The sequence below is a fragment of the Labrus bergylta genome, chromosome 23 (genome assembly GCF_963930695.1).
Source record: "Labrus bergylta chromosome 23, fLabBer1.1, whole genome shotgun sequence".
Classification (NCBI taxonomy): Eukaryota; Metazoa; Chordata; class Actinopteri; order Labriformes; family Labridae; genus Labrus; species Labrus bergylta.
The window spans coordinates 7,443,562-7,459,280 of record NC_089217.1 but is presented as its reverse complement, the minus strand read 5'-3'; the positions used below and the strand labels follow the sequence as shown (position 1 = coordinate 7,459,280).

At 38.7% G+C, this 15,719-nt stretch overlaps 2 protein-coding genes across 3 annotated transcripts; both read left to right on the top strand.

Moving 5' to 3' along the window:
• Window positions 1-1,927: 1,927 nt before the first annotated feature.
• yeats4 (YEATS domain containing 4) lies at window positions 1,928-6,701 on the top strand. The gene is made up of 7 exons (XM_020653102.3): window positions 1,928-2,145; window positions 2,294-2,413; window positions 4,304-4,370; window positions 4,466-4,560; window positions 4,677-4,766; window positions 5,002-5,089; window positions 6,136-6,701. The coding sequence occupies exons 1-7, from the start codon at window positions 2,095-2,097 to the stop codon at window positions 6,303-6,305; spliced, it is 681 nt and encodes a 226-aa protein (XP_020508758.1). The 5' UTR covers window positions 1,928-2,094; the 3' UTR covers window positions 6,306-6,701.
• A 276-nt stretch (window positions 6,702-6,977) lies between these two features.
• napepld (N-acyl phosphatidylethanolamine phospholipase D) lies at window positions 6,978-15,468 on the top strand. 2 transcript variants are annotated; one of them, XM_020653466.3, is made up of 10 exons: window positions 6,978-7,240; window positions 10,410-10,485; window positions 11,124-11,237; window positions 11,408-11,548; window positions 12,154-12,378; window positions 12,489-12,592; window positions 12,711-12,876; window positions 13,089-13,237; window positions 13,615-13,729; window positions 14,511-15,468. In XM_020653466.3, the coding sequence occupies exons 1-10, from the start codon at window positions 7,095-7,097 to the stop codon at window positions 14,640-14,642; spliced, it is 1,368 nt and encodes a 455-aa protein (XP_020509122.1). In that variant the 5' UTR covers window positions 6,978-7,094; the 3' UTR covers window positions 14,643-15,468. The 2 variants fall into 2 exon arrangements, with proteins under 2 accessions (XP_020509122.1, XP_020509129.1); XM_020653473.3 differs by lacking the exon at window positions 6,978-7,240 and adding an exon at window positions 8,322-8,602.
• The last annotated feature ends 251 nt before the right edge of the window (window positions 15,469-15,719 follow it).

Genomic DNA, 15,719 nt, shown 5'->3' with positions numbered 1-15,719 from the left:
GATTGGTTCAATAAGCACTGTTACATGTATGTTTTTATTGTCTCTGTTCAAAGTCTTAAAAACTATATGTACTGGATTTTTAAGAGTTTTGACCTGAACTGAAAGCCAGAGTAGTTGCAGATTGTCTCATTTGAATCCAAAACAAAGAAATGTGATCTACAAACACTAACACTGTACTCTTATGAATGCAACTTGAGACAGATGCTTAAATGCTGATTATAACATGGCAGAAAACAACTCTTGATGGTTCTCAATTCCTCCTTTCTGTCTAAATTTTATTATCCACCATTCTATTGAGTTTTTGTTTTGTTGGATTTGTTTGTCTTGTCAGGGTCATTGTTTTCTCCTTTTTGTTTGATATTTCCTCCTTAAATCAATCCATGCAGTTCCAATCACTGCCATTCCCTGAAATATGACTTCTCAAAAGGTATTTGATGTTTTTATTAAGTTGTTGACACTAAATGCCTTTTAGTGATTCTAATGGCTACCAGAATCACTCTTTACACAAATAAAATAGGTTAATCAGAAGAAAGCTGGAAAAAAGTATTTTTAAAATTGTCTTGTTTTGCTAACGGTTTACTTTAAATGTGTTTTTGGATTAACAACAAAAAAAACAAAACCCTGTAAACTCTGTAAAAATGAAATGGTGCTCATTGTAAAGCTGTTGTAACAAAAGAAAACTGAAGGTGGGGCGTTTTGAGTCTCAACGAAGAAAGATCGTTATGCCAGTTATCTTGAATAATTCCCATTAAAAAAAAAAAGAAATGCAAATTCGCTTTAAAGCCCAACACACATTAGGGGCAGTCAATAATTGTGGTTGTGTGGACCTCATCTCAGGACTGTGTTTTGTAAACTGTTCAGATCAGTCTTGTTCCTGATCTGTGGAACTTTGTGGTGGGACTTTACCTACACAGCTTTATGAATTGTTCATGTACAGTGACTTTTGTGACCCAAATGAATTCACACAGCTGAGCAGAGGTCAGAGCAAGTAAAAAAAAAAAAAAAATCTGTGTGTAGGGCTTCCATTTGAAACTCAGGTGTCAAGTAGTAGCTGCCTTTTGCTGACTTGTCTCCACAGCCCTGAAGGTAAGTGTTCCAGGTCTTCATCTCGACAGAAGAAGAAACGGTCAAGTCCAAAGAACTTTGGCTGACTGCTACAAGAAGCCAGACAACGCTAAATATACAAGCTCGATGAAAGTATTTTGTTGAGTATTTATTTGATTTGTGTAATGTTAAGCCACACGTGTCCATGAGTGAGACATTTGTAACTGTGCAGTAACAGTCGAGCTGTGCACACCAGCTCAGTGAAAACTTTTAATTACAATGCATGCAAGTTAAGTTGTTAATCATTTACACTACTGATAATCTTTCAAATGACTTGCTATGCATTAATCTGGTCGATTTGGACTTACTTCCAGTAAAGACTATTATCCCATATTTTTTCTGTTTGTTTTTTGTTTGTTTTGTTAATTTACTGTTGGGAAAAGCACATGGAATCCAAATTATGACTGGTATAAAAATAAATAAATAAATTGAGTTTAATTTTGTGGCCTTCCTTTGTATACATCACGTCCGATTAGCGTTAAAGTGATAGACAAGTGGTAATCAGACCTTGTCTTAAAAAGCAATTAGATGGTAATACTTAGTACTTGTAAAATGTTTCTCAGCAACCTGCAAACATGCGCAAAGAAAATAGTACGAAAAACAGGGATGAAATCGAGATTTGTGAAAATGTAACATAATAAACACGTATTTTTGATGTCAAGGAACCTTAACAGAAAAAAAAATAGTTATTCTCTTATTAAATATTGATAATTCTGATCTTAGACTATAAATATTAACTCTTACAAGTCTGATTCGAAATTCTCCAAGTGCCGGAACCTTAGTCCTCACACATCGAAGCTCCACCCGGTGCCATTTACACCCTTACACTATCTACTTCCGGCGGTTGTTTGTTTGGCTGCCGATTTTTGAAACAAGATCGCCGGCTAAATAAAGCAAAAAAGCTTTTAAATGCTTTAAATGGCAGGTTTATTACATGTGGACACACGCTGAAGTACACTAGCAGATCTACTGAACTCGTCCCACCGTACTATGTTCAAAAAGATGACTGAATTTGGTCCAGATTCCGGGGGGAGAGTGAAGGTAACTACGGCTCTGATGTGATTGTTTTTGGGGGAATTACTCTTTTAATTATCATTTTTAACATCCTTACTCACGCGTCCTTCGTTCTGTTGTTTAGCAGTGTATCTCACTTGACTTATAATGTGGTGTTTTTGTGTGTTTTCTGCAGGGAGTAACGATCGTGAAGCCCATCGTGTTTGGAAACGTCGCTCGCTACTTCGGGAAGAAGAGAGAGGAGGACGGTCACACTCATCAGTGGTCTGTTTATGTGAAGCCTTACAGAAACGAGGTGAGAGATCCAGATCACCTCACAGGTGTCATAACACCCTTCTTAGTGTCCTCCCTGAGGAGATAAGACTCCCTCAATTCTTTTAAATCCCTTCTTGAAACATACTTTTACAGACTTGCTTTTATGTCTTTTCTTACTGGGTTTTATCTTCTTTTACTTCTTACTGTTCTTTTTATAGTATAATAATTTATTGTTCTAATTATATAATGTGGAAAAATATGAGATGAGATTCAACTTTATTGTCATTACACATATACAAGTATAGAGTAACGAAATGAGGTTTGGCATCTCACCAGAAGTGCAAATAAGCAGAAAGTGCAAGAGTCTGTGCTATGTACAGTAATTACAAAATTTACAGATGTAGACTAAAAAAAGTGAATTATTAGGTATATATGGATGGCTGGATTAATGGGATGCTATAAATATAAATAAATGCTATAAATATAAGTGTATTCTTAGGATTATAATATACAGATTAAGGTGCAGTGAGCATGCTATACTAGTTTACAGATAATATAAAGAATATGGACATAATATGAACATACTATAATACAATAATACAGATGGATGAGAGATGTGTGTGTGTGACCAGGAGGAGTGGTGGGGGGATGATGGGTGTGAGGTGATATGCAGGGGAAAGGGGGGGGTCAGCAGGGTGCGGAGAGAGAGAGACAGAGTTCAGAGTTCAGAGTTCGGGGGGTAGAGTTCAGTAGAGAAACAGCTCTGGGGAAAAAGCTGTTCCTCAGTCTGCTGGTTCTGGTCCGGAGGCTTCTGAAGCGCCTGCCGGAGGGCAGGAGGGTAAACAGTCTGTGGGCAGGGTGGGAGGAGTCTTTAAGGATGCCATGAGCTCGCCGCAGACAGCGTTCTTTGGACATCCACAATGGCAGGAAGTGGACACCTTGTGATGCGCTGGGCGGTTTTTACCACCCGCTGTAGCGCCTTACGGTCTGTGACACACAAATATTGCACACAAATATGTGTGCAATAAGAGATAATAACATATTTATATTTTCATTTCATTGTACAGTGTTCCCCCTTGTTATTATTATTATTTGTATTATTATATCTTTGCTTTAATACAGTGTATAACTTCTGTACCGTTTATTTTAATTTACTTAGCTGTTAATACAACTTTTTTTTTTTTTTACTTTTTTGTACTCTTTCTTTTTTTCTTACAATGCTAGTTTATTTTATATATAATTTTAACTTTTTTGTAGAAGCTGACTCAGGGAGAAACGCACAAGAATTCCAATGTACCTGTAACTGTCCTGTACCTGTGCAAATGGAAATAAACATCTATTCTATTTTATTTATGCTCTTATCTCGTATTTATGCTCATATCTTAACTCCTCTTGTGTTTTAACTTGGTCATTTCTTATCTTACTTACTTTGTCTATTTATGTTTCATATTTATATTTACTTTTTATTTTTATTAATATTATAGTTTTGGGTTTTTTGATCATTTAACCACTTGTTTCTATTTCTTTTACTGCTCTTACCTTCTTATTACTGTTATCTTTTTATTTGCTTTTAGCTCTTTTAGTTTCTTACATATTTTTAAATCTTTGCTCCTCTTGGTCTCAGCTCTTGTTGTTGGGTTCTTGTGTTGCCTGGGTTCTTATGATGGTTCTTGTGATGGTCGGGTTATATATGTCTGTTGGGTATCGTGCACTTTGGATTCTTTTCTGTTGAATTGTATTTAATTATTTTTAGTATTTTGCATTTGTTATATACTTACTGTTATTAATGTTCTTCTGTGTTTGGTTTAGTTTGCTTTTTTCTTGTTTTTGCTGTTTGTCAAAGCACTTTGTAAACCTGTGTTTTTAAAAGGTGCTATATAAATAAAGTTATGATTATTAGTGTTTTAAAAACATCACTTTGTTCTTCCAGGATATGTCTGCTTATGTGAAGAAGATTCAGTTCAAACTACATGAGAGCTATGGTAACCCACTGAGAGGTAAGTGGTCATTTAAACAGCATGTGTTTGATCATGTCAAATGTGTGGATTTTCAAGAATAAAAGTTACTAAGGTGGCTTTTTTCTTTATTCCAGTGGTGACTAAACCTCCGTATGAGATAACAGAGACGGGCTGGGGAGAGTTTGAGATCATCATTAAGATCTTCTTCATCGACCCCAATGAGAGACCTGTAAGAGTGGCCAGTGGTACTCAAATGTGAAATCTAATAATTGATATCCTGCATCAAAGGAGGGAGCTTTAGTGTTGAATTTGTCTCCCTGCTTGTGTGTTTATTGTGTGGTTTAGGTAACTCTCTACCATCTGTTGAAGCTGTTCCAGTCAGACTCCAGTGCCATGCCGAAGAAGACTGTTGTTTCTGAATTCTATGATGAAATGGTATGCCTGCTTTCACGCTCTTACTGATGACAGCAGCGACTAAACTGCATCAAATCCGAAGCTTTTCTTCTCTTACTTATCTACTGATATTGAATCACCATCAAAAAAAGAAAACGTGAATTGGCAAAACAACTTCCAGAGTGCCAAACTTGACTCGTCCAAATAGCGACAGTCTTTTGATTAAATGGATGAAAACACAAGAGTTTAAATATACCTTGCTGTATTCTTTTTACAGATATTCCAGGATCCTACAGCAATGATGCAGCAACTACTGACCACATCAAGACAGCTCACACTGGGAGCGTACAAGCATGAGACAGAGTGTATGTACACACTCAAAGAACATGTGAATATGTTTACACAGATATAATATACAGATTCAAATGTGATGCTGAGTCACTGTCTGTACAAGTGCCAGTTCACCGAGCAATGCACGGGATCCCCAACTGTTAGGGCCCTCTTTAATGTACAGCCCTTCACTTTGAAATCTCTCCATTAGTACATGTCCATTAGATCCTTTTTGTGCATGTGTGAGTATTCCTGGCCTATATGTTTGTATCATGATGTAGCTAAGTCTCTACAATTCTACAATTCACTTAGCAGACGCTTTTATCCAAAGTGACATACGTCAGAGAGTAAGAACAACACAAGCAAGGATCTAGAAAAAAAAAGGGAACAATTTCAGTAAGAGCAAACGATCAGCTTTGAGTCTGATTGGACACACAGGTGCTGACAGGAAGTGACCAGAGGCAAAGCACAACATTGAGGGCAGTTCTTGAGAGCTCTAATCAGTATAGAAACCATCTTATAAGTCATCGTTATCAATCAAAAACAATCGTGACAACCATCATCATCATCAATAATATCGAAACCATCATCATTAAGTTAGGAGGTATTCATGAAAGAGCTGGGTCTTTAGCTTTTTCTTAAAGGTGCAGAGGGACTCTGCCGATCCAATGGAGTTCGGAAGTTCATTCCACCACCGGGGGGCGACAGAGGAGAAGAGTCTAGTCAAAGACTTAGGCTTAGACTTAATCTCTAGAGAATTGGGTTGGGAACCGGTCGGTTTAAGTCCTGTGACGGACCACAGTATGGAATTTGGGACTGATTGCTGGAGAGGTGCCAGTTCAACTTCCGGGCACTGCCAAGATTGAGCAAGGCAGTGAACCCCAAACAGTTTGGCACTGTTTTGTGTTGCCCCTCACCCTGACATTTATCCATTTCTACATTTCCATTAGTTCCTGGCATGTGAGTGTATCATGTTCAATATCAGAGTGAACAGTTGTTTTTTCCCCTCAGGGATAAAGCTTGTCACCTGTCCCCTCGTCTTTTCTTGTTCATATAAACGTCTTCCTGCTTGTGTCCACAGTCAGTGAGCAGGAGCAGAGGACCAAGGAGAAAATGGAAGCAGCAAAGAAGAGAACCAGCCAAGAGATCACAGAGCTGAAAGACAAACTAAAGGCCAGCAGAGAAAACATCAACCACCTGAAGGCAGAGATCAGGAAACTGGAGGAGGAAGGAGACAACAAGGAGCACTGAGAAATAAACAAGGACAACACACACATGCACACACATAATGTCAAGCAGTTTGTTTCTTTGTGTTCCTGACCACGTAACTGAAAACAAAACTGAGACTTTGGTGTTATGAATACACAATCCTCTGCATCCTCTAATGTGTTTTTTCAGAAAAAGTCTTATACATAATTTTGTTATTAGTTTTGTTTTGAATGTTAATCGCTAATTAATTGATTTTTTTTTTTTAAAACTGGTTTTCTACATAAAGAAAATGTGTTAAAAGTTTTGCCTACATTTGTTTTACGTTTTACCTTTTGTGTGTGACAGATACATATAACATGATTCAATATAGATGCAGGTCAAGATGAGGAGAATTACTGAAAGGTTTGAGTGCAACAATAACATACTTTCTGATGTGCACACTGTGGCATCAGTATTACTTTTCTAAATACAAGGTTCGACCCAGAGTTTGGCCACTTTCTCAAGCCTCATCCTGTCTCAGTAAATTCATTAGAGTCCAGCTGTCTACAGGACAGTTCGCAGGTGCATGATGGTTAACAAGCTGCCTGGAAATGTTAAAAACTTGAGTTGAACAGATTAACCCATTATAGTGAACACTTTATAACCACTATCGATGCCTACGTGTGAATTTTCAGATTTCCGGGAGTCCTTGAAAGCATCTGGCAGGACGTAACTTTTGTAAGCTTTCCGGACCACCATGGAGGCTGATCCACTTCCCTCGGGCTGTACATAAACTTCTTTTTTTACAACAAGAACTACCTTAACAAATATGTCTGGATACAAAAAACAAGAATGGAGAGAGTGTTGTTCAGGCCTGCACTTATGTTGCTTTCGTGTAGAAGTAAGTTTTGTAAACGCGCTGGGCGACTGAATGTAGTTTGTGTGCTCGGATTGAACTCTCTCCAGGTGTTACAGTTCATAATCAGGAAGCATTCAAGGTATGTAAGGTTTTATTCACCATTGTGTCGAAGAAATGTTGCAAAAAGACTTAGAGGTTATACTTAGTTTAGAAGTGAGCAAACTTAAGTTTTCCTCCACTTCTTTACCAGAGCTGATGAAACCTGCAAATACAACTTATTAGTTAGTTCACTTGAAAAATATCATAATTTACTGAATGTGTGGTTGGAGCATAATCAGAAGTAGGCTTTTCATTTTCAAGTACCGGTATGTAAACATTGGTTTGTTTTTACTTTATTTCAAAAGAGCATAAATGTAAGTTGTCAACTTAAGAGCTAAACTAAAATTATGTAAAGCAGATACAGCACATTTCATTTTCTTCACTAACACCAAGTGTGTCCAAATATTAAAATAGCCTTGTATCCGCTATATAAAATGGTAATGAAATAATTGATAATAGTTGAAAAATCTTTAAAGATAAAGATAAAAAATAAACTTTATTGATTCCCCCACGGGGGAATTTTTTGCATTACAGCAGCTCAAGAAAACATGAATATAATTATTAAAAATAAAAATAGAAGTTAAAAATCAAACATATTTACATGAGTTAAATAAATAAAAATACAATAATAGAAAATGACACGGTATCTACACTTCCACTTGTGGAAAGACTTTTTATTAAAAACACACACAGTGTGTAGCAGTGTTGTTATGAGTGGTGATGCTATTAAAGAGTCTGATTAAACAGTTTAACAACTTTAACAAAATTAAAGGGTAATGCAATAATAAAACAAGCAATTGGATACAAAAAAAATCACAAGACAGGTCCGTCTATATACCATATGACGATTTATTAAGTTGTAGTAGCAGCAGCATTTTTTAGATTTGATATATATATTAAAAATAGGATGCCCATATTAGAACAATTTTCTAGCAACTTGATTTGTATGTATTTTTTTGTCCATAGAAAGCGTTTTAATTAAAAATGAAACAAAAAAAAAAGAAATAAAAAAAAAAAGAATTGTAACATTGTAATGAAGTTTTGGTTAGTATTCTCATGGCGACACTTTCTCGAGTTGGTCACGTGATCAGAGGATTTTTTTTTTTTTTTTTTTTGCACTGACGTCAGAGCTGGTGCCGACTAATGATCCTCACCGTCCTGCAGCGTTTAAAACTCCTCGTCATACCTACAAACGACATCTTTACAGCCGCATCCACTGTAGTCTCAACGTTATCGCCTGCTGCTGTCTTCTAGAGAGCCTTTGCGCGGAAAAGCAAAGTGCCCTCGAAATGCTCAGGGAACCGTATTTCTCCTGATAATGATCCTCAGCTCGTTAATGCAACAAACACGTCTCCTCGCTAAAATAACAACCGGTGGCGTTCTGTTGCGTTCAAGTTTTCAGGTAAGTTGGTTGCAAATAGTAACAACTGGTGCATTACGACGTGTGTGGGCAGTAAGTGTGTGATGGCCTTAAAGTAGCCTGTGACGGTAATCTGTTTCTGCTATATTTGGTGCATTTTAAGCTGCTTTCTGCTGTCTCTGTGTGGACACACTGTGGGGTTCTTGCGTTTCATAAGGCAACTCGTGATGTTGCTAGACTGTCAATATTGTTGCTGCTGTGTTTCCTGTCTCATCATGTCCACATTTATTATTTACAGTCTGTGGTTCACACCATTTAAACAGGAAATTGCTGCTGGTATCAAAAGATGTTTTATCAGGTTGCTTGTCTGTCTTTATCACAAGGTATTTCATGTTTACAAATGTCATGATGTCGTTTGTTTGTTTTTTCATTGGACACTTACTTGGTTTTGTGCATTTGTTGTTTTTTTTTTGGTTTTTTTAGAACTTGTAAAACAACCTGTCTGATATCTGAACAGGAAGCTCACATTTGACTTCAGGCTGTGATTGTTGTTTATATGTCCACACATCAGGCACGCTTGGCCTGGCTACATAGATCTTTGTTTGGTTGTCGTCCACAGAGCTTCATTGTTGTCCCAGTGTCTGTGTGTAGTGTGCAGTTAAAGTCCATTCATGAGGCTGAGTGCATCATCAGCACGCCATAGCTTGAATGTATGGAGTTCCCCAGAGAGGGCAAGTGCATTGTGAGGCTTTAGTTGCATTACTGCGTTTGTGTGCACACCTGTGCACCCATACATTTCTCCAAGCATGTCAAATTATCGGGGTTTTTTTTTTTTTTTTTTGCATAATTAAGAGGAAGGGAAAACATCCTACTGATCTCTTAAATGAGTAAGTGATTTTTTAAAGACGTTAAAGTGCATGAAGGGATCGTTCATGAGTGAGTAGTAGTTAGAGGGTGTGTATTCAGCTGTGAACGTTGTAGGTAATAACACGAGAAAGAAGGGCTGTGATTATTCATGCAGTCTTTGACTGTGTAGGTGCCAATGTCAATTTACACGTCTACAAGTAAACATAGGTGTTTCTTAACCTACCCCGACACTAAAATCTATGTTATTATTCCCTATAATCACATATCCAGGGAAGGAGCCAGAGTGAATACATTTATTTGTATCCACTCTAGGGCTAAGATTAAAGTTTATAATTGCATAACTCTGTTTCAGGTGGATATTGTCCCAAGCAGAAGTAGACTGTATGAAGTTTGAAACAGGTAAACATTACAAAGATTACAGTGTGCCTCATCACTTTTGATAAGCAGTAAATGGGGTCGTTGTCACTTTGGATACGTCCTTTGTTTTTGCATGGTTCATGCTTTAAAACACAAACAGTATTACCCAATTATAAAAAAAAAACAGCTTATTTATCAGTCATACTTGTTAGGCAACATGTGTCATCATCTCTCTTAAGTACACGATCTTAAAAGATCAAAAAAAGTGAGAGAAAGTGGGCGAGTCCTTCTTGGGTTTGGTTTGAGACTATAGTTTTGTTCTACTGTGTTGGCACTAAAATGTCACACCTGATAGAGGTGTCATTTTCCTGATGATACAGATCTTCCTGTGTGTCTGAATATCACCTTCTGCCTCATGCAAACTCCTGTGGTCAAACCGTCAGCTCAATGTTTTCTTTTATCGTGTCGAAATGTTGCAGTCAGTGTGAAGTTTTTCTCCACTAAGCCTTCTGGTGCACCTTTTTAAGCAAGTCATGGAACATCTGACCAGTTCATTAAAGAGTGGTTCTTCTGACTTTGTAGCTGTGTTGTAAAAGTTAAAAGTGTGGATGTGTTTGTGTGCTAGGTGTGGTAGTGAGCTCATGGAGAAGCCGTCATCATCAGACAGAGCCGTGCTGGAGGAGAGAAAAGGCCTGGTGCAGGTAAGAAGCTTATTCAGGAACTCAAAATGTAATGAGTACAACATTTTTATTGATTATCAATTACAACTTGTTAAAGAGAAAGTCTTTTTTTTTTTTTAGTCTTTGTTGTGTGGAGCTGTGTTTCTGTTGATGTTAGCTGTCCAAGTGTATTGGCAAACGTGCAACCAAGAGCTGAAAAAGACTATTATTAATGTCAGACATTTTGACTAGTCATAGCAGCTAGAGAAAAGGTGGAACCTTTTAACAAAGGCTCATGTGACTCAGTGAGCCATGCCAGTAAACGTGCATGATAAATAGGAGGTTCTGCTAATCTCAGTGGAATGCTGTTATTATCAATGTCATACAAACACTTGTAATCTTCCTATGCCAAGATGTCTGTAGTGAAAATGGTCTGTTCACACTCATCGTTTAGTTTCTTCTTGGTTTCCAGTTTCTTACACGTTGTAGTGAGAGCAGTTATTCTGAAGTCAAAGCTTTCACATTAGCCCATTAGAAGAAAAAATCAATATATGAACTACAGCTGAAGTGATGTTTAAATGATTAACGGTGCTTATATCTCATCCAGTTCCTACAGCCTGGCAGAGCATACGTTGACTCCTTTAATGTGTGTGTGTGTGTGTTTGCGTTGTCCATGACAGGATGATGGAGTGTTAAGAGGTGCTGAGGGTGGAGTGGTGGATCCTCAGACCCCACGGAAGAGCAGCTCCACTCGTTCGTCCCGCAAAAGCTTCCGCCTTGACTACCGGCTCGAGGTAAAAACGTACTTTCTATAATCCTCCTCCTCCTTCACCTTCACCTTGAAACACAAACATCGGTTCTGCCTTCCCCTTATCTCACCTAAACCCTCATCATTTGCAGAAACGTGCCAGCTCTCCAGTTCCCTTCTTTATTGTGTTTCTGTGGCTCTTCTATCTGATTGTAGGAGGACGTGACAAAGTCCTGTCGAGACAAACATGGCCGCTGGACAAACCCCTGGCCAACATGGCGGTTCCCCCCGTACACGACGCTGCTCAGGTTCCTGTTGTTGGATAAAAACCACAGCAATGTGCCATCAAGTAAAGAGGTGAGTAGCTAGTATACAACTCTATAAGAGAAAACGGTTGTGTTGTGTTGCTTAGTACGAACTTTTGTACTAAGCAAAAAAAAAAAAAAATTGAGTTTAAAATTCCCATTTTTGAAGCTAACTTACTCTTTCATATCTGTTTTTGGTAAAGTGATGAATGTTAGACATCGTATTCAGTGTTTCCCACCTCTGTTAGTAGAACTATGTCGAATAGTTGAATACAGTATAGCTTCTAATGGAAACATGGCTGAGCTCAGTGAGAGCTTATCCAACTTCTAAGGCAGCTTTCACACAGCAGTATTAAAAACATGTCACCCTTAATATGACAGATTGTAAAGCCTATTGTTCTTATGTAGCCTGATGACGGAACAGTAGTTTGGAGCATGTAAACAGAGACTCTATAATTAGAGAGAGAGAGAGAGAGAGAGAGAGAGGATTACATGTCATAAATAATCCGTATGTGGCCGTGTTCTCTTTCTTCTTCTGCATTTATTCTGAACCCTGAACCCTTTATATCCTCGCTGTTTCCTCCCCTCCTCCCCTCATTCTCATCCTTTCTGACTCCTCGCTCTTACCCCACCCTTTCTCACCTTTTGCACCCGTAGGCTCTGGACAGCGAGCTCCCAGTGATTGAACCGTACTTCGTCCAAAATCCAGACCTCTCTGAAACGGGTCCGGGTCTGAGAGTCACCTGGTTGGGTCACGCCACCGTTCTGGTTGAAATGGATGGGCTCAATATTCTGACGGACCCAATTTTCAGCCAGAGGGCCTCCCCGTTCCAGTTCATGGGCCCCAAAAGGTACAGAGGGCCCCCCTGCACCGTGGAACAGGTTAGCACTTTTAAAAGCATTTTGGCTTTATTCAAATTATTTACCTGGCAAAAATGAATGTTTTAAATCAGTCTTTGTTGTTTCTGGCTGCTGTGAAATAAAATGTTTAGCTGCCCAGGATCGATGCTGTGGTCATCAGTCACTCTCATTATGACCATCTGGATGTCGGATCTGTAGCCAGCCTCAATGAGCGCTTCGGAGGGGCGCTACGCTGGTATGTGTTGACGGTCTGAAGTCAACCTGGTGATTTGAGATGCACAATAGTTCTTCCAGTTTGAAGCCTTTTGTTTCGCAGTATTCACGATGGCTGATGTGAGTGTTTGTGTTGACAGGTTCGTGCCCCTGGGTTTGATGGACTGGCTGGTGAAGATGGGCTGTGAGAATGTGATGGAGCTGGACTGGTGGGAGGAGAACTGTGTCCCGGGTCATGATGACATCACATTTGTTTGCACACCCTCTCAGCACTGGAGCAAACGCACCGCGCTGGACGATAACAAGGTAATTCATTACAACTGCAGGAAATAAGTGATAGGATCTGACCTTTTAATGGTGTATTTCTCTGAACTCTGACACGGCATATGTAGAATAACAATCTCAAATTCATGTTATAAATCCAGTAGATTCTCTTCAAAAGTATTGACGCTAAATGGTTTTAAATTGAGATAGTTCAACATGCATAACTTTTGATCTTGTACCCTTGAATTCCTCAGTCTTTATGGGGCAGCTGGTCTGTTTTGGGTCCTGATCATCGGTTCTTCTTCGCTGGTGATACTGGTTATTGCTCTTCCTTCCAAGAGATCGGACAGCGCTTCGGACCTTTTGACCTTGCAGCAATCCCCATCGGAGCCTACCAGCCCAGGTCTGTATATTAAACACACTTTGTGTGCACGTTAATGCCTGAAATGTGCAGAGGTAGATATTTAAGTGTTAATTCAGTGTATATTTTAGTATTGAGCTCTTGCCCTGGACTGAACTTTACTTTAGAGTTATTTCAGTTATTCCTCCTTCATAACTACATTTAATGTAACCCAGATCCAAAAACACCTTGAACTATGACCTCGTTCTCTATAACATTTTAGAACAGTTAGAATTGAATGCATGTTATATATTCATCAGTGAGTTCAGTCTATATTTTCCAAAATTACATGAAAGCGTCTTAAAAAATGACAATTTAGTAATGAGTGTTTAGAAGGCAGTTATTTTTGTGGAGACAAAATGTATTCTTTGTATTTTCAGGGATATGATGCAGGGGCAGCATGTGGATCCAGAGGAGGCTGTACAGATTCACCAAGACCTTCAAGCCAAACACTCTGTGGCCATTCACTGGGGGACCTTCGCCCTCGCCTATGAGGTGACAAAACATAGACATACAGTCACTTCGATGTTGATGCTTTGCTTTAAAGGAATAGATTTGACATTTTTTAATCAATGACACTCTCATATGTGTCCCTTCAATATGTATCAAGGTGACTTCAGTCTACTGTAGAAGTTCTGCAATACTTCCTCCAGTCCTGAAGATAATCATTATCAATGTAGATTAAAGTCATTTTGCAGACTGCAGATTGTTTTTGTGATTTTTATGACTACGGGTATATGCAACATAAAAGAGAAATCTGTCTGAATAAAGCAACACAAACATTATAGCCTTCATAAAGGGAATATTTACACGTCAAGTCTATATCGCCCAGCTCTACATCTAACGTTAACGCTATCACGAGTTATCACATATGTAGTCTGACCATGAAATATGGCCTGTTGTCCTTAAGTTGCTGTTCAATCCAGAAGCCGTAATGCTATCAAGGTTTTAGATTCTGTACATTTCTAAGATTTGCAGAACAGCAGTACATTATAATAACAGCTTTATGTAGCTTAATGAAAAGTGCAGCTGCTAGTTACTGCTATCAGACAAAAAGGCCAGCGTGCTGCAGAGGTAAACATGCGCCGACTCTGTTCTAGTAACAACATTACAAAAGAGTCATTGTTAGTTTCTGCAGCTAACAGTTTAATGCAGGCTCTGGATCGCTGCCACACTCTGAAAGTTAGAGGCGAGCGAAAGCCCTCAACACTTTAAAACATGCTGGAGAAAGTCTCTTAACACTCACTCACATATTCTCTGGTCCTTCTCTATGCAGTTCTACCTGGAGCCACCAGCCCGTCTCAGAGAGGCCCTGGAGCAGAAAGGACTGAAGCCAGAATCCTTCTTCACTTTACATCACGGAGAGTCTCGCCAAATCGCTTCACAGACAGGAGATGTCTTTGAATGATCCTTTGTGTCTGTAACAAAGAGCAGAACCTGATGTCTTCATGTACATACGGACTCAGTGATTTCAGATTGAAATGCATTTATATGTGCAGCTCGTTCACACTGAAAACAGGAACCTTGAATGTTCCACACCCCTGTTTACATGCTGAATGTTTGACATTCTGTTGTCATTGAGCAATACAGGAGCTGTGCCTCCTCTATGAACATGGACAAAACTTAGTACACAATAACTTGTGTAATTCTTTCAAAGATCTGTCCCCGCTGGCTCACAAGAAACATGGAGGACAGCACTTATTATTGTATGCACAGTTTCAGCTACATATGCAGTTAAAGTTACAATTTCGATATGTATAACACAAATAGGAATATTGAAATGAAATGATCACTGCGGTTATTAAAGCACAGCAGATTTCAGGAATATAAACTACATTCAGGCCAAAAGAAAAGTCAAGAACAAGTTCAACCACTCCTAAAGTATTATCATGATGAAGTGCTAATAGGAACTTTGGTGCCCATGAATGTCACTTGTTTTTGTGATCTTCATACTGCCTGAAAATATTTCCATGTTAATGTGTGTAAGTCATGTGTGTGTAAAAGTGTGGTGAGGCTATTAAGAGCAGTGATTTTCAAAGGTTGGTGCTAGCTCATGACACATTGCTTTCTGAATGTACCGACCCATACTTAACCACAGTAGAGTAAACCCATTAAAAACCCAGCTGACGCTGAGCCGGCTTCAGCTTCATTGAATGTAAGTCTGGTGTATTGTTCGTGCTTAAATTGTTTTTTGATGCTCTGAAAGTATGGCATAAAGACATTTTCCCCCTTTGCTCATCAGTGTCATTATTCGATTGTTACTTAACACAAGGTGTGTTTGCACTAAAACAACAGTAGTAATCATTTAGCTGTTCAGCTGTTTGCATTTTTATATCTTTAAAGCCCAAAAGCTGGAAGAGTTCAAAGCACAAAGAGTTATTCAGTAGCCTGGTTTTAGCTAAAAACACAAAACAGTTAACTGTTGTTCAACATGAAATTCTCAGGACTACAGCCAGGGACATCAGGAACAAGGATCCATTGAAAG